This window comes from Carcharodon carcharias, chromosome 19 (assembly GCF_017639515.1).
Source record: "Carcharodon carcharias isolate sCarCar2 chromosome 19, sCarCar2.pri, whole genome shotgun sequence".
In the NCBI taxonomy this organism is placed as follows: Eukaryota; Metazoa; Chordata; class Chondrichthyes; order Lamniformes; family Lamnidae; genus Carcharodon; species Carcharodon carcharias.
Window position 1 is genome coordinate 83276849 of NC_054485.1, and position 24637 is coordinate 83301485.

Here is a 24637-nt window from a genome sequence, read left to right on the forward strand (position 1 = left end):
GACACGGCTAGTTCTGGTGCATGTCTTCAGTACTATTGCTGAATATTGTCAGACCCACAATCTTTGCAGTATCCAGTGCCTTCAGCCATTTCTTGATATCACATGGAGTTAATTTAATTGGCTGAAGACCAGCATCTGTGATGTTGGGCACCTCAGAGGGCGGGTAAGATGCATCTTCCACTCGGTGCTTCCGGCTGAAGAATGTTGCAAATGCTTCAGCTTCATCTTTTGCTCTCAGGGCTTTCTCCAAAAGGTGTTCCAACATGGAGAAGTACCGATTCATCAACTGAGGGGGGACAGTAGGTGGTAAACAGGTTTCCTTGCCCATGTTTGACCTGATGCCATGAGACTTCGTGAAGTCCAGAGTCAATGTTGAGGAGTCTGAGGGCAACACTCTCCCCATTCAATGCCACTGTGCCACCACCTCTGCGGGGTCTGACCTGTCGGTGGGACAGGACATACCCAGGTATGGTGATGGTGTTGTTTGGGACAGTCTGTAAGGTATGATTCCGTGAGCATGACTATGTCAGGCTGTTGCTTGACTAGTGTGTGGAACAGCTCTCCCAGCTTTGGCACAAGCTGCCGGACGATACTGAGGTGTTAGCAAAGTCAACAAGGCCGGGTTTGCCATTGTTGTTTCTGTAGCAGTTTGACACAACTGAGTGACTTACTATCTGTTTCAGAGGGCATTTAAGAGTCAACCACATTGCTGTGGGTCTGGAGCCACATGTAAACCAGACCAGGTAAGGGCGGTAGATTGTCTTCCCTGAAGGGTATCAGTGAGCGAGATTGGTTTTTACGACTATTACACCATTCGACTAGCTTTCACTTCCAGATTTTTATTAAATAAATTTAAATTCCACCAGCTACTGTGGTGGGATTTGAACCAGTGTCCCCACAGCATTAGCCTAGGCCTCTGACTTACTAGTCCAATGATATTACCACTACACTACCACCACCCCATCAGCAATCATATGCAAGGGCCTGAGAAAAGGTGGAATAGTCTGTGCAACAAAGATGTCCTTCCCTAGAAGCTCAAAATGTACTACTGTGTAAATAAGGAGCTTTTGAAGAAACATACCAAAGTTAGACCCAAGTCACTCAAAATTAGTGGAAAACTTTCCCAATCCAGGACAAACCACAAGTTACCTGGAGAGATCCAAATAGTATTTAAAGTGGAAACTAAACAAACGTTGGAAGCAGTGGTGGTGACACCAACCTAACAATGATTTGGTGCCATCAACAGAACACCTACAGGGAGAAATCAGGGAGAAGACTTCTTCAAAAGAAGTGTCACGAAAATATAATAATTTTTGTAACATTGTGGTTTATTGTAAAAATAGGTTAGTGGTGGGGTTTGGATAGTGTGTGTGTGTGTATGGGATTTAATTGAGTTGGAGACAGCTGGTCTGGAGACTTTGACTCATCAAAAGAAACTAGATTTGAAATGCTCAACATGTAAACATGGCTGCAGTTTTATAATGCGAGGGGAGAAGAATTTGCATTTTTACATAAATCAAGGTAGTTTGAATTTCAAAGAGATGATAGGATGCTACACCTAGCCAGAGAAGCTAGGTCAAGTACTGTGCTTATTTTTCCCAAAGGTTACTGACAATATTAGCACCATAAATAGATTTATATTATGAGAAAGGTTAAGGTCAAAGACATACAGGACCAATGGGATTTGCATTAAAAGGAGAAGAGGCTATGTGTCAGAAGGCAAAAGCATTATAAGATCTACCAGCATTAAGCTGCTGTCTACAGAAACCGTAGCTGGAAAAAGCCACTTTGAATTTTACTGTCCAGAGTATTGTGGTGACTTGCCTGGATCTGTTCAAATCTATTTTTTTAACCATTGCTTCAAATGAGTTGTAACTGAAAGCCAGGTTAATTAGGGGTTTTAGGAATTATAAAAATTTGTAGATCTATGTATGTGCTTGAAATCTTTTCTTAATAAATGTTTAATTTAGTTTTGTAAAAAATCTCTAGAGTCTTGCTGGACTTATTACTACTGAATTCAGGGTGCACTACTTGAAATAAAATACAAATTGCAAAATCGTTGTGATCGCGTGATCAAGTTTCCCTCGTGGATTTGATCTGCCTGGCACACATCATCTGCTGCATCATAACAGGAAGAAGCAGGAGACTTATCTTGGTGAGAGGCACAATGAGAATCGGTTGCAATGTCAGCACCAGTTGAGCAGTCACTGCCCCTTCTGCAGCCATTTGCAAACCTCGAGGGTTCAGAGAGGCCAGCGTTAGGAGTTCTGGAAAAAGCAATTCCAGCTGAATCAAGCAGCATCAGGTTTGCATGCCAAAGAGCAGAAACACCAGGTTAGTATGTTCCTCTATGCACTGGGGTCCATTGTTGATGATGTGCCCCTGAAAAAGGGCTTGGAAGAGACCTCTGCAGATTTTGAAACCATCATGAAAGTATTCGATGCGTACTTCAGTCCAAAACGGAACTTCAATCAAGTGAGTGCAATTCAATTAGAGATCCCAAAGGCCAGGCAAATCCATTGAACTGTTCTTTACAGGCTTGTATAGGCTAGCCAGCTGTTGCGATGCGGTATGGTCCATTGAATGACAAACTTATTCACGGCCACCTTGTAGTTGAAGCCTGCAATGTGAAGTTGTCAGACTTTTTTGCAGACAAAAGCCAACTTAACGCTCAAACAAGCAGTTCAATACATTAGACAGGCCAAACTTAGGAAGCAAAATCAGGCCATAATCCATGGAAATACCGAGGTTTTAGATGAGTCTGTTGGTTGGGTAAGCCCAAAAGTGGCAACAGCCCTGCCCACTCAAAAGCACGACAAAATAGGGTGGTGGGGGGGGGGGGGCGTAGGTGGGAAGAGAAAGAGCGGAATTCCTGCAGCAGCTGTTTTAAAGTGCCCATGCTGTGGAGATAAAAAGCAGTGTAGAAAGCAAGGTTGCCCAGCAGGGGGCAGAGTATTTCCAATGATGAAAGACAGGACATTCCAAGCAGTTCTGCAAAGCTAAATACATAATTAAAGGAAAAAAGCATGAGAATGTCTCTGAAAAGCAACCAATCTAGGAAATTGGGAATAAGAAAAGAAATAAGAATACCGATTTCCCAGAAGTGAAGGATCAAGAACAAAAATTTTGGTCAGTTGCTTTACAAGTTAAAGGCTTTAAAACTGAGTTTGAACTTGACACTGGAACCAGTGTTACAGTACTGTAAAAGTTCAAATAACCGCCACCCTTAGCCATAAGGGGCGAGAGGGAGCAGAAGATTCCAGGAACAATGTTAGTTTGTCCTCTTCCTGTTCAAGAGAGTGCAACTGTCCACGTCCTGAAGTCTTCTCTCTTGAATCAATCTTTCATTGAAAAGGTTTCACGTGTTTGTAGAGGTCACAGCGCAGTTACTCACAGTCATGGAAAGCTGTTATCCCACTTCACCAATGTGTTTGTCTTCCGGGAAAAAGATGAGAACAGCATATGTCCACAACATCCTACTAGAAGGCTGAGAATACTGTGGGAGACACAGTGACTTTGGTTGTTGGGAGGGGGGAGAGTAGAGAAAGGGGGGGGTAAGAGTGGATAGAATCTGAAACAGTACAGGTGGTTTACAGAAAATGTAACATAATTAGTTTGAGAAAATAGTTTAAGCTTGTCATCAAAAGAGTTGACATTATACTGGGGGGTGGGGGAGGAGATGTAGAATAATGGGTAGTAGTTATGGTAATGGATAGTGATGTGTATCATGATGCAACAGTGACATCAGCAATCACGTGCAAGAGACTGAGAAGAGAAGATGGAATAGTCTGTGCAAGAAAGATGTACTTACCTAGATGCTTGGAATGTACAATAGTGTAAATAAAGAAGTTTTTGGAAAAACCTGCCAGAGTTAAACCCAAGTCACTCGTAAATAGTGGGAAACCTTCCCAATCCAGATCAGGCCACAAGTTACCATAAGATAGATCCAAATAGTATTTAAGGTGAAAGTCAGACCACACATCAGTCCCTCTCTCTCCAGCAGTATCCAGTCTGGCACAGCCCCTCCCAACGCTATTACTCACTGACCAAAGAATAATGCCCCAGTACCAAGCCTCGAACTGAGACTCTCTCTGACCCCATTATTCACCCATAGAGACAGCTCCATGCAGAAGGACCAGCACAATCAGTCCAAGGTTTGTTGTTTCCTTCGATAGGTTGGGAGGAGCAATTTGCCAGACATATTTTCCCAAGAGGGCGTCCCTTCTCAGTCTGTGAGCAGTGTCCTGTACTGGTATTAAATCCTGTTACTGTTTACTCAGTTCATGCTGATTGGACACTAACATAATGCTGAAGCAATCAGAATAAAAACTGCCCAAGAGTCATCAGAATAGTCTCCAGACAATTTCAAATTGAAACTAAGATGTTTCCCAATATTGTGAACAATCCAATTATAGTTACATCATCAGTTGTCGGGGAGAATGAAATGAACTGGGAAGTTTGATTCAGAAAGTGACTGAGGGATGAACATTAGGAACAGGAGGAGGCCATTCACCCACTCAAGTCTGCTATGCCACTCACTTAGAAATTGATGTTCTTTATCTGAACCATCACATTTCTCACTTTGTATTTTAGCCCTCTCAAGGTGAAAATCAAGATTCCTTTAGATGGATGGTGAAATAGGCAACCACACAGCACATGAAATTTAATGAGGTGAAGCAATGCATCTTGGAAGGAAAATGAGGAAAGGCAATATAAACTAGAGGGGTCAAAAGTGCACCCTCAATCCTGACCCTTCTTCAGCACATCCTTACTCCTCTGACAATACAGCACTTACTCGGTATTGATGGTCCAATAGTGGAAAACTCCCTCAGTATTGACCCTCTGACAGTGCTGTACTTTCTCAGTACTGACCCTCCTTTAGCACTCCCTGACCCTCTGACACTGCAGCACACCCTGAATACTGACTTTCTGACAATGCAGCACTCCCTCTACTGTCCCCTTTCCATTATGACCTGGTGCTCAATCATCTCTGCAATTGCTTTCCAGACCCTAGGTTTAGGAATACATAAATGTAAAACAAACCAGCTCAAATCTTTCAGTACCCAGATTGTCAGAGATCAGACTTAAGTTGAGAGATGCGAGTCAGGACTCCATGGAAGTCCTGATGCACAAACATAGGCAGAAATTGTCCGAGAAGTTTAAACTTCTGATGGGCTGATGCCCGCTGCCTGGGACCCTCCACAAATGTCTCCAATACTGAGTTCAGGCAGAGATTTGGGCCAGATACATGGGACTTGCTTGGATAATTACCTTGGAAATGTTATGCTGCTGAATACCTGGTCTAACTCAAGTGATTAGCCAGCATGACTGAACTGAGCACCACAACCAACTCCTGAAATCAACTCCTCCTGACACGAGCGAACTACATCCTGACCACATGCCTACACCACTAAATCCTCCCCTAAGTACCCGACTTCCCCCCCAACTCAACTACTCATCTACTCTCTCGACTATCCCACCAACCAGCATACTACCTAACTCCCAACCAACTCCCCAACCACCCCTCTATCCTAATCACCTGACTACTCACACCTCTGCCACCACCCGACTGTACCTGTCTGTGTAGTGATGCATCAGTATTCTCCAGGTACCCTCTATAAATTGGATGGTGGCTGTTACCTCAGATAAACAATCATGAGGAGGCAACGATTAAGGTCACCGTTGCGATGAAGATACAGTTACACTGGTACGTGAAAAAATTTGGGTACAATGTTTCCCAACTCCCCAAACATGCTATGAACCTTACGATCTGGAATTGAGCATTCATATAAATGTTATATCTTACAACAACAGAACCAAGAAATAAGGAAGGACATTTCTGAAACTGGGCATGACAACCATTGCTGGGATGTTGGATTGAATGTTGAAATTCCTCTATGGATTAGGATTCTTTCTCAGATGTTGGTAGTTATTCAGTTACTGGTTCTAGAAGGGGTAGTTCTCACATTCATCTACATGAAGCAAATTATGTATAACTTTAGAAAGACATGTTGATGACAAGAACCATGTGGGGAATGTATGCAACTACAGTGCCAGAGCCACAACAGTTGATTCTGCAAGTCTGACAGGGCCTGATTGAAGCATGAATTACATTGTTTTATTTTTCTGTATGTACTTTACTTATCATATAAAGATAAAACTGAAAGTCCGAACATTGAAGCTTAAAGCATAGATTTGCAAAATATTTGTGTCACGGGTGCTAGCAGAATTTTAATGCTATTATACGTATCGAGTGTTCCGTCATTATATATAGTAATTTTGAAGGATCAGCTTTGCTTCACCTTCAAGGTGGGAAATACATAGGTTAATATGGAATTGTGAATTCAGAAAATGCCAAGAAGTGAGGCATGATTTTTAAGTAATTTAGTCAAAGAAAGATTTGGATGCATAAGGACCGTGGAAAGAAAACGTCAAAAAGTAAAACTTGTTTCAGGGAATATTCTGACCTTTGGCTGATTGGAAGCTTGAATAAGCATTTTTGTCTGCTGACATGTAAAATTAGACAATAGCAAAGTAAGGAACTGTGCTACGTTAACCATTTTAGCTAATGGGTTTCCTGCTAAATAAACAAAAACATCATGCATGAAGGTCATTTAAGTTAATACAGTAATGGGCAACAGTGAAATAATAGTAAACTAATCAAGTCAACAACGGAATAATAGTAAACTAATCAAGTTGGCTAAAGTGAGGCGTTGCCCTGCTCAGGCTACATACAAACATATACGAGTTAGGAGCAACAGTCGGTCATTCAGCCCCTCGAGCTGGATTACCATTCAATAAGGTCATTGCTGACCTGATTGTGGCCTCAACTCCACATTCTGCCTACCCTCGATAACCTCTGATTCCCTTGTCAGTCAAGAATCTATCGACTCCTGCCTTAAAAACATTCAATGACCCTGCCTTCACTGCTCTCTGGGGAAGAGAGTTCTAAAGATACATAACCCCCATAAAAATTTCTCCATCTTAAATGGAAGACCTCTTATTTTTAAACTGTGTCCCTTAAACTAATCAGTCACCTAACACTGCACAAGGCTAGATCCAAAAAAGGTACAAGAGGAGGAGTTTGAGACCCTCAGCAAAAGAGAAGATACACCACTGTCAAGGAGAACATGGCAACAACAAGAACACACCGAGAGAGTGTCCTAATTAACTGGAGAGTACAGAGCCGGTGTTCGTAAGAACAGGTTATGGCTACCACCTTAAGTACAATTTTATTGCACTACTTGTGATTCTACTTAATAAACTTACAACTGCTTATACCAAGTGCCTCATACCCAGAGTGGTCAGTGGCAATTGGAACTAAAGGTCCCAAACATTGACACAAACTTAAAACCCCACTGACCACCTCACTGCCACCCGACAACCATCCTCCCCACCCACCTCACCCAATTACTAAAACGTATGCATCCATTTACTCACCCCCACACATTCATTAAAAGACTTGAGACATTGAAAAACTTACTGAATACAGCAGCCACTGTCGTAAAAAGGGGACATTGTTCTCTCCTTCCCAGACTCTCCTACACTCACTGGTCTTCCCCAGTAAAGGCTTCTCTGATCTATTTCAGTTTCAGACAGGGTCATAAAACATGGCTAAAATTGGGTAGTATCATTGGGTCAGAGAAAATTTTGCAGGCAGTGGCAATGCATCCAGCATTGCGGCTGACTGGAAGATCTAAGCCATCATGTTTTCCCCAACCTCCTTGCTATCCAGGTAGAATGTAGATGGCCACCAAAACTTTGAAGCTGAATAGCTTAAAATAAAGAAAGAAATAATATTAATACAGCACTTTTCAGGAAATCCAGTGGAGAGAGGGGAGAGGGATGGATTGAGGGATGTCACTGCAGTAAAATATCTCAGAATTTGTAGCCTTGCCTACCTTTCACCATCAGTTCTATTATATGAAATGTTTTAACAAGGGATTAATTCACATGCATAACATTCAGCATGGTGTGGGAATCCAGTCAAAAATAGCAGTTTTAATGTGGCCACACAATTATTTGGCATGTAACTCTCATTGCATCCAGCAGTGGGACCTGCTGCATTAGTTACTGCACATATCACAAAGCAACATGCTGAATAGGTGCAGGCAAACTTGAGAGATGGCTCATTCCCTGCATGAAGTCAGAAAAGTAAACCTCACCCACAAATGTACGGTAATGGTATCACATTTCTAAACGTTAGATTGACGGGTATATTAAAACACAGTCAATAATCAATGAACAAATTCTAGGAGGTATTCCTTTGGGACAGCTTGTCAATAGTGGCACCTTTTTTTTACTCCATTAACACTCCCATTAACTGTGAATGAATGTCCCTATATTATCAGGATTTAAACAGTGGAGGGGGTGAGATGTCTCTATATTCTCCTCCCTTTTTCCCCTCAATTTTCTGTTCTTGGGATGCTTTGGGTTATCCTCTTTGATAAAGAGGAATATAAAATACTTGTTCAAAGTTTCCGCCATTAACTTGTCAAACAATCCTGGAACTCTCTCCCTAACAGCACTGAGAGTGCACCACATGGGCTGCAGCGGGTCAAGAAGGCAGCTCACCATCTTCTCAAGGGCAATTATGGATGGGCAATAAATGCTGGTCTAGCCAGCGATGCCCACATCCCATGAATGGATTAAAAAAAAGTCATTCCCCAGTCTCACCTTCCAAGGGACCAACATTTACTTTAGCTACTCTCTTACTTTTTATATATTTGCAGAAACTCTGTTATATATTTTTTGCTAGTTGCTCATTATAATTTCTCCTTCTTATGATTTTGTTTTAGTCATCCTTTGCTATCTCTAAAAACCTTTCCAATTATCTGGCCTACCACTGGTCTTTGCAGCATCGTACATATTTTCTTTCAATTTGCTATCACCATTAACTTCCTCAGCCAGATTCTCAAGATTTTATTTTTCAATGGAATATATCTTTGTTGAGTTATGAAATGTCTCAAATCTCTGCCACTGTTTATCAACTGTACCTTTTAATCTATTTTCCCAGTTCACTGTTGCCAGTAAATTCTTGCCTAAGTTTAAGACATGAGATTCAGACCCAGGTTTTTCACCCTCAAACTGAATGTGAAATTCTAACATGCTATGATCATTCTTGCCTAGAGGATCCTTTGCTACAAGATATTTAATTAATATTGTCTCATTATACATTACCAGGCCTAAAATAGCCTGTTCCCCAATCTGTTCCAGAAAGGCATTGTTTTAAGAAATTGTCCCAAATTCACTCCATGAACTCATCCTCGAGGCTACCTTTGCTAATCTGATTTGTCCAATCTACATGAAGGTTAAAATCTCCCATGATTATTGCAGTATCTTTCTTAGAAGCCCCCATGAATTGAGGTATATTCTGCCCTACTTTGTCACTCCTGTTGTGGTGGTGGTGGTGGGGGGGGGGGGGGGAGAAGAGAGAGAGAGAGAGAGAGTGCGCGCAAGGCGGGGGAATGTGCTATAAACAACTCCCACCAGTGACTTCTTTCATTTACTATTTTTCATCTCCACTCAAGCTGTTTCTACTAAAATGCTGCAAGGTTCAATGTTGGACCTCAGCTATTTTTAATCTATATTAATGACTTAGACAAAGTGACAGAAAGCAGTGTACCTATGTTTACTGACAATACAAAGCTAGCTGGAAACAAATTGTGGGAGGGTACAGAGGGGCTGCAAAGAGACAGACAGGTCAAGTGAGTGGGCAAAAAGATGGCAGATGGCTATAATGTGGGGATGTGTGAAGTTATTCACGTTGGCCATGAGAACTGAAAAGCAGAATTTTTCTTTAAAAAATGGTATGAAACTTGCAAATGCTGATGTTCAGAGAGCCTTGTGTACACAAGGAAACTCAAAGTTAGCATGCAGGTACAGCAAGCAATTAGGAAGGCAAATAGCATGTTAACCTTTATTGCAAGGGGATTAAAAATAAAGAAGTCTTGCTACAATTGTACAGGACTTCCCTGAGACCACACCTGGAATACTGTATGTAGTTTTGGTCTCCATATTTAAAGAAGGCTACAGTTGCGTTGGAGACAGTACAGCAAAGGTTCACGAGATTGGTCCCTGGAATGAAAGGGTTGCGCTGTGATGAAGCAGAGTAAATTGGGCCTATATTCACTGAAGTTTAAGAAGAATGAGAGGCGATTGCATTTAAACATGCAAGATTCTGAAAGGACTAGGACTTTACAGGTTAAACAAGTTTTTCCACTGGTTGGGGCATCTAAAACCCAGAGGCACAGTTTCAGGATAAGGAAATGATCATTTACAACTGAGACAAGGAGAAATTCGTTTAAAGAGTTGTGAATCTTTGGAATTATCTACCCCAGAGGGCTGTAGATGCTCCGTCATTAAATATATTTTATTTAAGGCAGGGATATACAAAAAAGCAAGGGATATGGGGAGATAGTAGGAAAGAGGAGTTGAAGCCCAAGATCAGCCATGATCATATCAAATTGTGGACTGGGTTCAATGCTGTTCTTGATCTACCACACTTAAATAATTATGTGAAGCAGTGATATCGCAACAATGCATATGACAAACACAATCTCCCAGTCAATATCAAATGTAGGGACCAACAAGTTTATTCAGTAACAAAGCCAGACTTGATCTTTGTTCTCTCCTATCAAATCTCTGCTGAGAACACGCCATGAGCCTTGATTGGCGGTAGTGGCCTTGGGTTAGGAAGAGGCAGAATTGGCACTGGATCTTGCTCTTGATCACTATCCTCCGCTGGCCCAGATTGTGAGCAAGAATGGAAGAGTTTGGGTTCAACAGTGATGCTGGTGCAAATAGACTGCCAACACAGGTGGTCAAGGGTCACAGACATACACACAAAAACAACCGGAGTGAGGTATGGAAAGACACTATAGAAGAAAGTCAACAGCTTCTGTAAGAGGAAGGTAGAAAAAAATATATATGCAGGAGAATGGATATTGTAAGTGTATGCTTTTTTCTACTAAAAAAACTCACCCAACAAATTTTATCCTCTAGATATTAAAATATTTCTCCCATCACACGATATGAAACTCGTGCAACACAGCTGGCAGGCCCACAACAGTTTCCATCCCACCCCCACTCAACCTTCAAACAACATGGTGATAGACATGAAAGCTCACTACTAAGTAGATTTTCCATTCCAATGCAGCAGATATGAAATGGGTACATTTTGTCTCAAATGCACCAAAGATCAACTGAGGGATCTTACGAAAATCGTCACAATTCAATCTCAAATCACGTCATGTAACACAGCTAACTCCTGTTCTTCAACATGCTCCTCTCCAAACACAGCGACAAATAAGAAAATAGAGGCAGGTGTGCAATGGGAATTAAACGTTTAGGCCAAGTGGCACAGGCACTTTATTCAAGCCCACAAGGATTAGTCTCAGTGAAGGGATTAAAATGAAATCAGCTGCTCAAAAAGGGTCAGTGAGGGAACTTTAGGACTATGCTGAGAACATTGAGAATCTGATAAATTAAGCATAGGATCATGATTTTTAAAATTTACATAAATTAAAACCTAGGAGTGTAAAACCAAGACCTGCAATCATAAGGGACAGGCAGAGCTGGGGTTTTATATATAGAAACATGTTGAAGGCTACATTGGACAAAAGCACAAAAGAAAAAAAAATCAGAAAAATGGAAAAAAAATGCTATGATTAGAAGGGAAAAGGAAACAAATATCAAAGCATGAAAATTATTTTTAAAATTGTAAGTTTAATGTGGCTAAAATAACCTGGTTCCTTATTTCCCTGCCACCCCCTCACCAGATGCTACGAGAAGGGTGCAGACTGTCAGTGCTGTGCAGCCTCTGTTTAGCTTCAGCTACTGGATGATGCTAACCATATACATTTAAAGTATCAGCAGGTCTCTAACCAAGGGACTGAGCACTAAAGCCACGAGGCTCCGCCCATACCCACTCTAACTGGGATGGCCGACTGATCACAGCAGAAGCAAGGTCAAACCTCAAAATGTGGTCCTCAACTCAAAGCACACACTCGCAACCAGCACTGCAGGACACAGGAGCAATGGTATGTAACAGTTCAGATTTATTCTATTCCCCCAACCCCGACTGAAAGAATTTCCTCTCAATGGCCTTGCATCAAAATTCAAACAATTTCCAGCCAGTCCTTCTCTTGCGGGATTCAGCACAGTCCCTTCCACACTCTCCAAAGCCAAAACGCTGTGGCAGTCTTATTGTGGCGAATAAATGGAAGGAGTAAGCAAGCAGATAGCAATTTTTGTTTGGTCCTTTCCCTCCTTCACTATTTCTGTTCTTTGGTGGGGGCGTAGTACAGCTCAAGAGGCTTGCTGACCTTCCAATATTTCTCATTCACCAATTCCAGCGTCAGTGATCCATTCAATGTCTGCACAGAAATTCAAAGATAGAATTAAACAGAGATACATCCTATCGAGAAGCTTTCCTGGGGAATAACATGGGAGTTTGGTTAAACCAACTGCTGATGGTGGCAGTGAGTCAAAACAACTCAGTAAGGTCCAAAGCTCATTCTGTGTTCTATGAACTGATCTCACCTAGGTTGCTACAATTTACCAGAGGTTAAAGGCTAGGTAGGAAAGCCAAGTCATTGTGTCAAATCCTGATCTACCGCCAGGGGCATCTCAATACTCCTCTAGCATCTGGTCAAGACCAGGATGTTTCTTAGTTCTATGGGAGGGACAGAACACACTTCATTGTAGCAAATCCTGCCTTCACTTTATTATTGGGAAACCTTAGAGAAAGGCTGAGGCCACAAGCCCAGGGCATCAAGGTAGAAAAAGAGAAGATAACAAACAAAGTAGATGTCGCAAAGTAAAGCCAAGATCCGATTTTAAAACCTACAGAACAAAAGGGAAAGTTGAAGTTAGGTGAGGAACAGCAGTTTCTAAGGTCAGGGAAGGAGGAAGTTAGAGCTGGACATAGGATGATGAAAATCCATTTGTACACAGCTACAATACAGGGAGGAAAGGCAGAAGTGGAACCTAAGAGGAACAGAAATGTCAGAGCAAGATGAAAGAGCCTTTCAATCGAACTGTGTACAACAGGTTAAAACATGAACTGTGTGTACCTACCGTGAACTGGCCCCCGGAGGTAGTGATGTAGATTGTGTACTGCTTCTCACTGACTTCCTCCAGACTGACAGGGTTATTCCCAATGCTCTTCTGCTGCTCTTCCAAAGCAATCCTTAATGCCAGATACTTGGACAAATGGTCCACAGTGGCATTTGCAGTGGTCTTCACGTATCTGAGCCATCAGTGCATATCATGGTTTCAGAATTAGGTAGGAAGAGGGAAAAAAATACAAAAGTAAAATTCATAAGCCACTTTCTTCAAAGGTGGAAGCTGAATAGAAATGTCAGTCATCTGATACATGGCAAAGTAACTAGGAAATTTTGAAAAAATACGAACTTTTGTCACGTAGATTGTTAACAGCTCACAATCAAAATCATTCAAATTCATCTTATCTGACCGTTTATCGCACTGCTGTTTGCAGTGCTTGATGTGTGCAAATTGGTCGCATTTGCTACATTACATTGTTCAGAATCTATAGCAATAATTTAAACTTTAAAAGCACAAGTTCTATACTCGTGGACATCTCCAAACTGGAAGAGGACTGCAACAAATTATAAGACAACATTAATAAACTTGGAGAATGAACATATAACTGGCAAATTAATTTCATAGATAAGTGTGAGGTATTACATTTTTGTAAGAAAAATAAGGAAATCACATGTTAAATGGAAAACAAGAATCCAAATGGGGTAACAGAGCAAAGGGAACTGTGTGTACAAATAAACAAGTCACTAGAAGTAGCAATGCAGGTTAATAAGACCATAAACAAAAGCAAAGCAGGCACCAGGGTTTATTTGGGAGAGAACTGAAAAGTAGAGAAGTTATGTTAAGCTGGCATTAAATCTTGTTTAGGCCATATTTGTACAAGTGTACGCAGTTCCAGTCACCATATTATAAAAAAGATATAGGAGGCACTGGAGAAGGTGCAAAAATGATTTACAAGGATGAAACCAAACTGCAAGATTATACCCATCAGGAAATGAAGAACAGGCTGGGTCTAAATTCCCTTGAAAACAGAAGGCTGAGGGGTGATCTAATATAGAGATCTTTAAAACTGTGAAAGGTTTTGACAGAGTGGATACAGAAAGATACTTGTGGGGAAGAACAAAGCCATCAATAGAAGACAGTCACCAAAAAATCCAATATAGAATCCAGAAGAAGCTTCTTTACAAAGAGTGCCGAGAATGTGGAAGGTGCTACCTCAAGGAGGAGTTGAGGAGAATAGTATAGATATATTTAAGGAAAAGTTAGATAAGTACATGAGGGAGCAAGGAATAGAGGGTGCTGCTAACAGAATTAGATAAGGAAGGGTGAGAGGAGGCACAAATAGAGCATGAATACTGGTATGGGCTGGTTGAGCCAAATGGCCTGGTTCTGTGCTACATATTCGACATAAAGAGATACACTTTAAAAAAAATGCTGTAAAGCACTTTGGGACTTCCTAAGATTGTAAAAAGTGTGGTATAAATGCAAGTCTTTCTCTCAAGCTGCCATCTTGAAGGAGTGCACACCCCGAGAGGGAGGGTGCAGGCCCGTATCCAAAAAGCAGATCGCAGTAAAAGTAATGGTGGTTAGTGGCGGGGATTGTCTCACTCCTTTTATCATATTGTGCAAAACCTGGAAACCAATATACATATGTAAAATGAAGTGCTTTTGCTAAACTTTTTTAAACAAACAATTGCATAGGAAGGGGCAATAAAACCATCATACCCGTGACACACAGGCTGGAATGAGTCAGTTCATTTTTAAGTCTTTTTTTCCCATAATGACTGCCTCTTAACTGCACCCATTATGAAAATCTGCAGCAGGATTCCATTATCCCCCACTATCCCCATAAACAGATTGATCAGCCATGGAGATACAGGAATGACCACCTCCTGCTGACTTGGGCAGTTAACACCTGCCCAGTCAGTTAACAACAAACTGGATTAAAAATTGGCACATTTGCCACATAACAGTGATAGGTGTGAAGTGCATTCGGATATCCTGAGGGTGTGAAAGGCACCATATGATTCAAGTCCTTTCTCTTATCTAACTTGCTCAGAGCAAAGTTACACCAGTTAAAATGGAATTCATGCTTGTTCATCCTCCTCCATGTTAAAAAGCATCCCAAGATCTTGTACAGTAGCTTTGCTTACAGTCAGGACAAGTATGCACAATTATTGTGACTGATTATGACACAGCCAGGTTGGAAACAGCAGGATGCAACTGAGCCAGAACAGAAGGTGTCACAGTAGCACATCAAACTGCTGGAGAATTCCACAATATCTTACAGATGCGCGCTGGAGCTTAACACTTCTAACTTGGAATCTTATCTGTACAGGCCATTTTCCCATACCTTGTTTGTGAATATTCATCTTTTTCCACCAGCACTGGATGAGGTCTGAAGACCAACTCGATTTCACTACAGGAATCCACCCCAACATCTGGGCTTCCAGCCCCTTCCCGTGAGTTATCCAGATCGGGACAGGAGTCATCGGAAGCTTTGGAGCGCTTGCGGCTCGGACCGGCCTCCTGATTGCTGTGCGTAGACACGTTGCTGACATGAGAGCGGCTGTCACAGTTGTCCTCCCCTCCACTGAAAGTGGTGTTGTCTGATTCATGCTGTGCCTTCCTTACTCGCTGAGCTCTACAAAGAGGAAATGGTTGGGCGGAGGTGGGGGGTAAAAGGGGAGCATGTTTAAAATGCATGTGCCTCCAACTACATAAAAAGAGGGTGATCGCAGTCATCCGGCACACACAAGAACAGCGCTCTAAAATCTGACAATAAAGCACCTGAATTTTGTCAAAAAGTAACCTGGTAATGTCCCAAGGTCTCTGCTAGAACATTGGCCTGTGCAGTGCAGAATTAAATCATACTCCAGAAACATTCCAGGTTTGGTCAATGTACTTATGTTATCCCAGCCAGGATAGTGGGGACAGGAGAGTTGGCTTCTGAGCCTCTCAGGTCCATACCTGATCACTATTCATTAATTCCAGCTGAAAAATGTGTATACGAACATTAACCCTGATGACCAAAAGCCTGCAAGTGAGACTGGCCTTTTGCTTGAGGTATGGAAAGGCACCTGTCTTCAAGAAAGATGGGGAAATTAACACTGTGGCTTCAAGGTCATGAAAAGTCATCTCCGCTGAAGTCCTACAACGTGCCCACTGAAAATACAATGGACGTGAAATTACACAGTGAGATACTGGCGCACAAACACTGTGCCAGAAATTCCCTTCTATTTGTACAAACTGTTAACGCTTTAAAGTAAGGAATAGAACCTCAACTCAAGTAGCAGACACAGGAATTTCAGAACAACAAGTTAGCATTCTTAAACAATTACCCCAAAATGTAATTTCAAGACCTAAACAACAATAGAAAAATGAACACTTGCTGCAATAAACCTCCTGAACAGACTATCATAGTGAGTGAGACACTTTCTGATAAAGTACATACCCTCTCTGAGAATACTGACTAATAATGAACAATGCGATTTAGAATCTAAGTATTAAACTGATCTGTTTTCTGATCTTTTTCCTTATAACTACTTCTCTTAATAACTATCAAACATTGAACCTCCTACATTTTCCAATCCCACCCCAACCCTTTCATATCTTAGAGCCTTTTTTTAACCCTGCCTGCAAACTTCAGAATCTCCTGATTTTTATAACCCTCCAGCAGAACACTTCTTGAACTTCTTGGAATGCAGGGCATTTCTTCTACCCTTGCAACAACTACTCGAATTTTATAGCACCGTTAACATAAGAAAGCATCCTGAGGCCCTTCAGAGTGCAATCATACAAGATTTGAGACAGAGCCACATTAAACGATATCGGAACAGCTAGTCAAAGAGGTAGGTTTTGGGATTGACTTAAAGGACGAGTGAGGCGGAAAGAATTCCAAACCTTAGGGTCTAAGCAGCTGAATCCACGACCGTCACTCGAGGGGCAACCGAAACATGGGATGTGCAAGAGGCCAGAATTGGAGGAACGGAAAAATCTTGGAGGGCTGTAGGAAGCTGCAAACATATGAAGGGGCAAAGCCTTGAAGAGGTTTAACACAAGGTTGAGACCATTAAATTTGACATGTTGCCGAAATAAGAATCAATGCAGGCTAGTAATCAGAGGTGCTGGGTGAACAGGATCTGAGAGTTAGGACAGAGGCATCAGAATTTTGGATATGCTGAAACTTATGGAGGGTGGAAGGCCGTCCAGTTGAACATTGGAAAAGGTGAGTCCGGAGGATTTCTGCAATGGGTGGACTGAGCCAGGAGTTGAAACAAGCAATATCATGGAGGTGGAAAAAGGCAGTCTTGGTTATGGCGATGTATAGGGACAGGAGCTCAGCATTTGTTGCCAAGGTTGCAAATTATCCAGTTCAGACTCAGGCAGTGGCCAGGGAGGGAGATGACATCAGAGGCTTGGGAATAGAGTGTGTGGCCACTGCCTTTGATCTTTTCAAGATTTAACTAGAGGAAATCTCTGCTCATCCAACACCAGATGTTGCCCAAACTGCATGGCATATCGGAGACAGTAGAGGGTTCAAGGTAGATGGCGTGAGATAGAGCTAGGTGCCATCAGTACACATGTTGAACGTGACACTGTGTTTCTAGATGATGCCGCCAAGGGCCAGCTCGTAGATGAGAAATAGAGGGCCAAGGATAGATTCTCAGGGGTCAGGAGAGGGAAGAGAAGCCATTCACAGGAGATTCTCTGACTACAACTTGACAGATAGGAAAGGAACTGGCCGAGTGCAGTTCCACCCAGCTGGATAATGGAGGAGAGGCAACAGAAGAGGATGGCATGGTCAACCGTGTAAAAGGCTGAAGACAGGTCAACAAAAATGAAGAGGGATAGTTTACCACAGTCACAGTCATGCAAGACTTCATTTGTGACCTTGACGTTGGCTATTTCAGTGCTGTGGCAGGAGCAGAAACCTGACTAAAGAGATTCAAAGGTGGAGCTGTGGGCAAAATAAGCACCGCCTGGCATTCGGGACAAGTCCCCCTTTACCTGTGCATGGCCTGCATTTTCAGCCCTTCCTCAATGCTGCTGCTTAGGGCCTGCTGGTTATGCAGCCTGCTCAATCGTGCCAGCACGCGATCTTGATGTGCCTCATACTCATCCCTGCTCGGATAGATCTTACAGATCAACGCATCAAAATTTGGATCTGGTCGGAGCGATCGTTTAGACACCAGCTTCTTTCGACATGTAGGACATTCTTTGTTCCTAAACAAAAGTGGCAGAAAACATTATTAGTTCAGCAGATAGCCACATGCCAGTGGGCACAACATTAGAGCACATCACAGCCTGAATTCTTCGGTTAAGGGCAAGTAATACAGGCCAGTCTGGAATGGCAACACTTAGTTGCAGCATGAGATCCCAGAATAATGTGATTCCTTAGCAGAAAAAAAAACAGAATATAATAAATCAGATAGACAAAATCATATTATATTGGGAACTAATCACCTGCTCACTTGCTTGTTGGGCGCACAAGGAAGGAGAGCCTAAAATCAGGGAAGGGGTAGGGGTCACTTGTTAATAAATGTAGACAGAGGTAAAATGAATGTTTTAAAACATGAAGCTCAGGTGAAGCTCAGGAAACAAAACAGTTCAGTGTGATGGGTGCTGGCTTTTTACGAGTCCTAATCCATACCAGAGTATGGAGTGAAAGGACTTCACAGGAAATAAATTTTTTCAAGTCTCAATTCCAGTTATGAAAATGGGTCCATAACGTAAATCTGCCTCTAGCTGACAATCCAACTCAGACATACAGGATAGCCAGTGTAGGAAGTGGAACAATGGCAGAGGGTTGCTGCAAGGAATCCTTCTTATGGTTGAGGCTGAGGAGGTCATTGAGGCTGCATTTCATCACCCTGATACATAACCCAAGAGCACTTGATGTAGACATCACATAGAGAATCAGACTCGACTATGATACGTTTCATCATTAAACAGTCTCGCACTCACTGACTGGGCTCACAGGTGGAACATTAACTCATGGAACATCAGCCATTTGACAATGCATTCAGGAAGAAAAACTTTAAATTGAGAAGATGTAGAATGAAAAGTGATTCCATTCGATAATCACAAAACAAAGATTTAAGATCTTCAGCAAAAGAACCACAGGCAAACAGAATTGTATTTTAGGTGGTGAATAACACAAGAATGGGACCATAACGGTATTTGGTGAAATGCAGTGCTTTGCCTCACTGCCTTAGTTAACCATCATCCCCCAGCCAAGAACAAAGCAGATTAACTGCACATTACACTCACTTCTAACTTGCAATATGCAAAACGGCTGCTGCAATTATCGATATAACAGTGATGGTATTTAAAAGAATTTAGGTATAAAGTGTTTTGGGATACCCTTAGGGTGTGAAAGGCGCCTTACTATAATACAGAATGAAAGTTCTTCTTTTACATTCTGTCTCTCTTTCCATTTGTGAATAACAATGATTGCTGTAGTAACTGAGCCCTATCTCTGGGTGGTGCTGTAACTCCTGAAGTACACTGAAGGCTGTTACAGTCCGAGTACCTGAGAGTGAACTGCTGCGGTCTGAGTGTAGGTTCTCAGGAAGTCTGATTAGGAAGAGTATTTAATAATAAAATCAGCTAGCCGCTTTAGGAAATAATTAGATATTGGACAGTAAATCATAGGATTGACTAGTGGCATAGAACCAGAGAGAGTTCAGACCCGAGATGTGTAACGCTACACGCCAGTTAGCAGCTCACTAATCACCATTCACTCAACACCTGACATTAGTTAACAAGCTAGACTCAAAGCCTCTGCAGACACTGGGTGAAGGTGCATTTAATCACCAAGCCACCAGACAGGTTATATGCATTAACCACACACAACATCCAACTGTCCCATACCCGCTGCGGAGTGCAGTGACGATACAGTCTGAGCAGAAGCGGTGTAAACACTCCTTTGTTGTCATGGTGTTCTTTAACATGTCCAGGCAGATGGGGCACATCAGCTCGCTGTGTAAACTTCGGGGCGACACTGCAATCTCCGTCCCATCCATAATTGCCTCCTGAAAGAAAAAGACAAGGCAGTCAATGTAATAAGCCAACCTTCTGCGGCCATTATATCTGCAAACAAAGAGGTGAGAGGCGTAACAGGTGAATTATTGTAATCTAGATCTACATGGTTGTAATTTTGTCGGTGGAGTTTTGTCAAAGACAGCACCGATCAACTGAAGCTGAGCAATAAATGCCCAAGCGTTAAAACTATTATTTTAAAATTTGTTCTCCGGACTTGGGCAAGGTTAGCAAGGCTGTTTATATTGTGCATCGCTAGTCACCCTGAAAAAGTACGGTTGGGCCTCTTCAAAGTAACTGCGTACAACTGAGTGATCTGCTGGGTCAGCTCAGAGGGTAACATAGCAGTGTGAACTAGCCACATGTAGATTAGACCAGGAAGGTGATCCAGTTGGGTTATTGACAATTTCATAAGTCATTTTTCTGCAGTCAATCCAGAAATTAACTAGTTTTATTGAATTCAATTTAACAACTTGCCATGACCTCAGGATTTCTGGCCCAATAACTCCTGAAAACAAGTGGCCTCTTACTGGCCCACACAAGGTGCAGCAAGAATAGTGTCAAATTTCAACATGCTAAGTTTTGTTAACCATTGCTCTCATCAGCTTGAAGTTTCCCAATCTTAATTTAGAGCCTTGCTTCTTTGCTTCTCAAAGTCGGAACTGCAAACAGGCATTGAGATATCAAGGGCCACAGGACTCCTGTGAGAAAGTTACAACCTCAACCAAAAGTAAAAGCAGAATGTGTGGAAATGCACAAGTCAGGCAGAATGGGAGAGCACGCGCTGGGAGAGAGAGAGAAAGCGTGCAGGCGGAGAGGGAGGGAGAGAGAGGAGGCGCAGGAAGAGAGGGGAGAGGGAGGAGGCGCTGGGAGAGGGAGGGAGAGAGAGGAGGCGCTGGGAGAGGGAGGGAGAGAGAGGAGGCGCTGGGAGAGGGAGGGAGAGAGAGGAGGCGCTGGGAGAGGGAGGGAGAGAGAGGAGGCGCTGGGAGAGGGAGGGAGAGAGAGGGGGGGCGGGGGGGGCGGGAGGGAGAGAGACGGAGCGGGAGGGAGAGAGACGGAGCGGGAGGGAGAGAGACGGAGGGAGAGGCAGGGAGGGAGGGAGAGGCAGGGAGGGAGGGAGAGGCAGGGAGGGAGGGAGAGGCAGGGAGGGAGGGAGAGGCAGGGAGGGAGGGAGAGGGTTGGAGAGGGAGGGAGGAGAGGGAGGGGGAGAGAAAGGGAGGGAGAGGGAGGGAAGGAGGGAGAGGGAGGGAAGGAGGGAGAGGCAGGGAGATTGATGCTTTATGACTAGGGTGATGAATCCCACCCATAACAGTAGCCTTTCAAATGCTAATTAACTTGTGCAATTCCACCATTTTGTTTTTACTTCAGGTTATCAGGATTCAAACTTTTATGAATATATGCAGGCCACACAGATTATATATTTGGTAAGTTAAAATGTATACAAACAAGGGGGACAAGCCTTTTGATCATTGATAAGCAATTATTGATAATGGGACAGTGGAACAATTACTTAGAATCAAATGATATTACAGCACAGGGGGAAACCATTGAACGCAAGGAGCTATCCACTAAGCCCCATTCCACTGTCCTTTCAAATATTTAAATATTAACCCGCATTCCTTTGAAAATCTATTCTAATTTCTGCTCCCACCACTATTTCTCATCGGACAGTGCATGCCACAAGAACCCTCCACATAAACAAACTTCTCCTAATCTCCCTTCTCTTCTTACCACAACATTAGACTTATGTCAGTCACTGACCATTGGAAATAGTTTTTCTCAATTCATCTAATCAATATCATTCATATCCCTTTCTGTTAAATGTCTAAACTCTTCTCATAGCCAAAGCTTCCCGTTCATTGTCCTGTCTTAATAATCTCTCCTGTACCTACTTTATGTTGATATTTTTCCTAAAGTAGCGTGCACAGTACAGGAAATATTATAACCAATTATCACCTCTACTCATGCTTCTGTAGTCTTACGCTCCCATTTATAAAAACCATGATCGCACAGACATTTATATTTAAAGCATAATTAACACCTGAACTCAACTTCCTCCGCTCTTCAAACTTCTTTTAAAGCTTTACCATTGTCTATGTTTTCTTTCCTTATTCTTCGTTCCAAAACGATCTAATTTTCTCTGCATCCATCAAATCTACCAATCCCTCTGCATTCTCCTGAATTTTCTTCCAATTATCTGCAGATTATCCACCTTTCCTTTTGTTTCACTGTGCCCCCTATCAGCCAATTTAAATGACATTTTATGGATGCATTTATTCTAAGAGCAATAGTCCTAATAATAACCCCCAAGGGACAGCTTTATCTACAACCCTCCAAAAATCCATTAACAACCAGCCATCCTCCTGCCCTTCAGCCAACTTCCCATCAATGCTGCCATGGTCCTTTTAGTTTTTTTTTCTTTCAGGTGTCGCTGGCTAGGAAAGCATTTGTTGCCAATCTCTAATTGTCCTTGAGGTGGTGGTGGTGAGCTGCCTTCTTGAACTGCTGCAGTCCATGTGGCGTAGGTACACCCACAGTGCTATTACGGACCGAGTTCCAGTTTTGACCAATGACAGTGAAGGAACGGCGATATATTTCCAAGCCAAGATGGCATATGGCTTGAAGGGGAACTTGCAGGTGGTGGCGTTTCCATGCATCTGCTGCCTTTGCCCTTTTAAGTGGTAGGGGTCACAAGTTTGAAAGGTGCTGTTGAAGGAGCCTCAAGCTGCTGCAATGCATCTTGTAGATGGCACACACTGCTCCCACTGTGCATCGGTGGTGGAAGGAGTGAATGTTTAAGGTGGTGGATGGGATGCCAATCAAACAGGCTGCTTTTCCTCAATAGTAATGAGCTTCTTGACTGTTGTCGGAGCCGCACTGATCCAAGCAAGTGGAGAGTATACAAACTTTAGGGAGTGAGTTGAGTTACATTCTGCAGAATTCCCAGCCTCTGACTTGCTCTTGTAGCCAGTGTTTATATGGCTGGTCCAATTCAATGTCTGTCATTGTTAACATCCTGGATGTTGGTAGTGAGCAGTTAATGTTAATGCCACTGAATGGCAAGGGAGATAATCAGATTCTCTCTTGTTGGCGATGATCATTTCCTGGTGATTGTCTGGCCCAAATGTTACTTGCCATTTATCAGCCCAAGCCTGAATGTTGTCCAGGTCTTACAGCATATGGACTTGGACTACTTCAGTGTCTGAGGAGTTGAGAATGGGACTGAACACTGAGCAATCATCAGCAAACATCTCCACTTCTGACCTTATAATGGACAGAAGGTCAATGATGATGCGTTGGGGATAGTCTTGAATTTCTAAAGGTCATAGACATGTTGTGGATTGGGCAGACAAGTGGCAGATGAAGTTTAATACAGAGAAGTGTGAGATGATTACGTTTTGGCAGGAAAGGTATGGTAAGACAGTATTAAAAAAATCGGGGAGCGTCTAATGCAGGAACGGAGGAACTTCAGTGTATACATACATAGGTCATTGAAATGGCAGGGCATGTAGAGAGCAGTTAATAAAGCATATAGCATCTTAGCTTTATTAATAGGGGCACTGAGTACAAAAGTAAAGAGGTCATGTTGAACTTGTATAAGACACTAGTTAGGCCTCATCTGGAGTACTGCATCCATTTCTGGGTGCCATACTTAAGGGTGTGAAGGCATTGGAGAGAGGAGATTCACATAAATGATTCCCAGGATGAAGAACTGTAGCTATAGTCAGTTATTTGAGAGAAAAGGCAGCTGAGAGGAGACTTGATAGAAGTATTCAAGATCCTGAGGGGTATAGTCAGGATAAATAATGAGAAACTGTTCCCAGTCAAGAGAACATCAACAGCTAGAGGGCACATGTTCAAAGTAATTGTCAAAAGGAGTAAATGTAATGAAGAAATTTATTTTCACCCAGAGGGTGGTTGGAGTTTGGAACAAGCTTCCTGAAAGGGTAGTGGAAGCAAGTTTGACCAAGGTATTCAAAAGGGAATTGGATTGCTACCTGAAGCGAGAATGTGCAAGGTTATGGGGATAAGGCAGGAAACTGAGTCTAGGTGGAATACCCTTTCAGGGTGCCAGCACAGATTTGATGGACCGAATGACCACCTTCTGCACTGCAAAGATACTGTCTTTGTCCTGGGATATCCATTTCAATCACTGGACAGTCATCCCTGAATTTCAATCTTCCAAGGTTCCTTGATACTACACTCTAACACTGCTTTAATGTCAAGGGCAGTCACTCTCAGCTCACATCTAAAATTTAGCTCTTCTGTCCATGTTGGGACTAAAGCTGTAATATAGTCAGGAGCCAAGTGGATCTATTTGAATCCAAACTAAGCATTGATGGGCAGTTTATTGCTGAGAGTGCTTGAAACACTGCCGACAATACCTCCCATTACTTTGTTGATGGTTGAGAGTACAATGATGGACCTCTCATGAATACCTCTAACAAGTTTCCTCTCAGCCTTCTTTTCTCAAGGAAAACAGTCCCACCCTTCAAATCCATCCTTTAGCTCCAGTTCTTCATCCTGG

General features: G+C 42.5%; 1 protein-coding gene across 3 annotated transcripts in view; it reads right to left on the minus strand.

Annotated features, from left to right (window-relative positions):
• Window positions 1-12039: 12039 nt before the first annotated feature.
• Window positions 12040-24637, minus strand: part of LOC121291552 (E3 ubiquitin-protein ligase RING2-A-like) — a 30604-nt gene continuing 18006 nt past the window's right edge. For all 3 annotated transcript variants that reach the window (XM_041212909.1, XM_041212907.1, XM_041212908.1), the window contains exons 3-7: window positions 19942-20102; window positions 18076-18291; window positions 15419-15709; window positions 13081-13252; window positions 12040-12377 (exon numbers count right to left, since the gene is read on the minus strand). In XM_041212909.1, coding sequence (XP_041068843.1) covers window positions 12276-12377; window positions 13081-13252; window positions 15419-15709; window positions 18076-18291; window positions 19942-20102 — 942 coding nt within the window. In that variant the 3' untranslated portion in view covers window positions 12040-12275. The remainder of the gene's footprint in view (window positions 12378-13080; window positions 13253-15418; window positions 15710-18075; window positions 18292-19941; window positions 20103-24637) is intronic.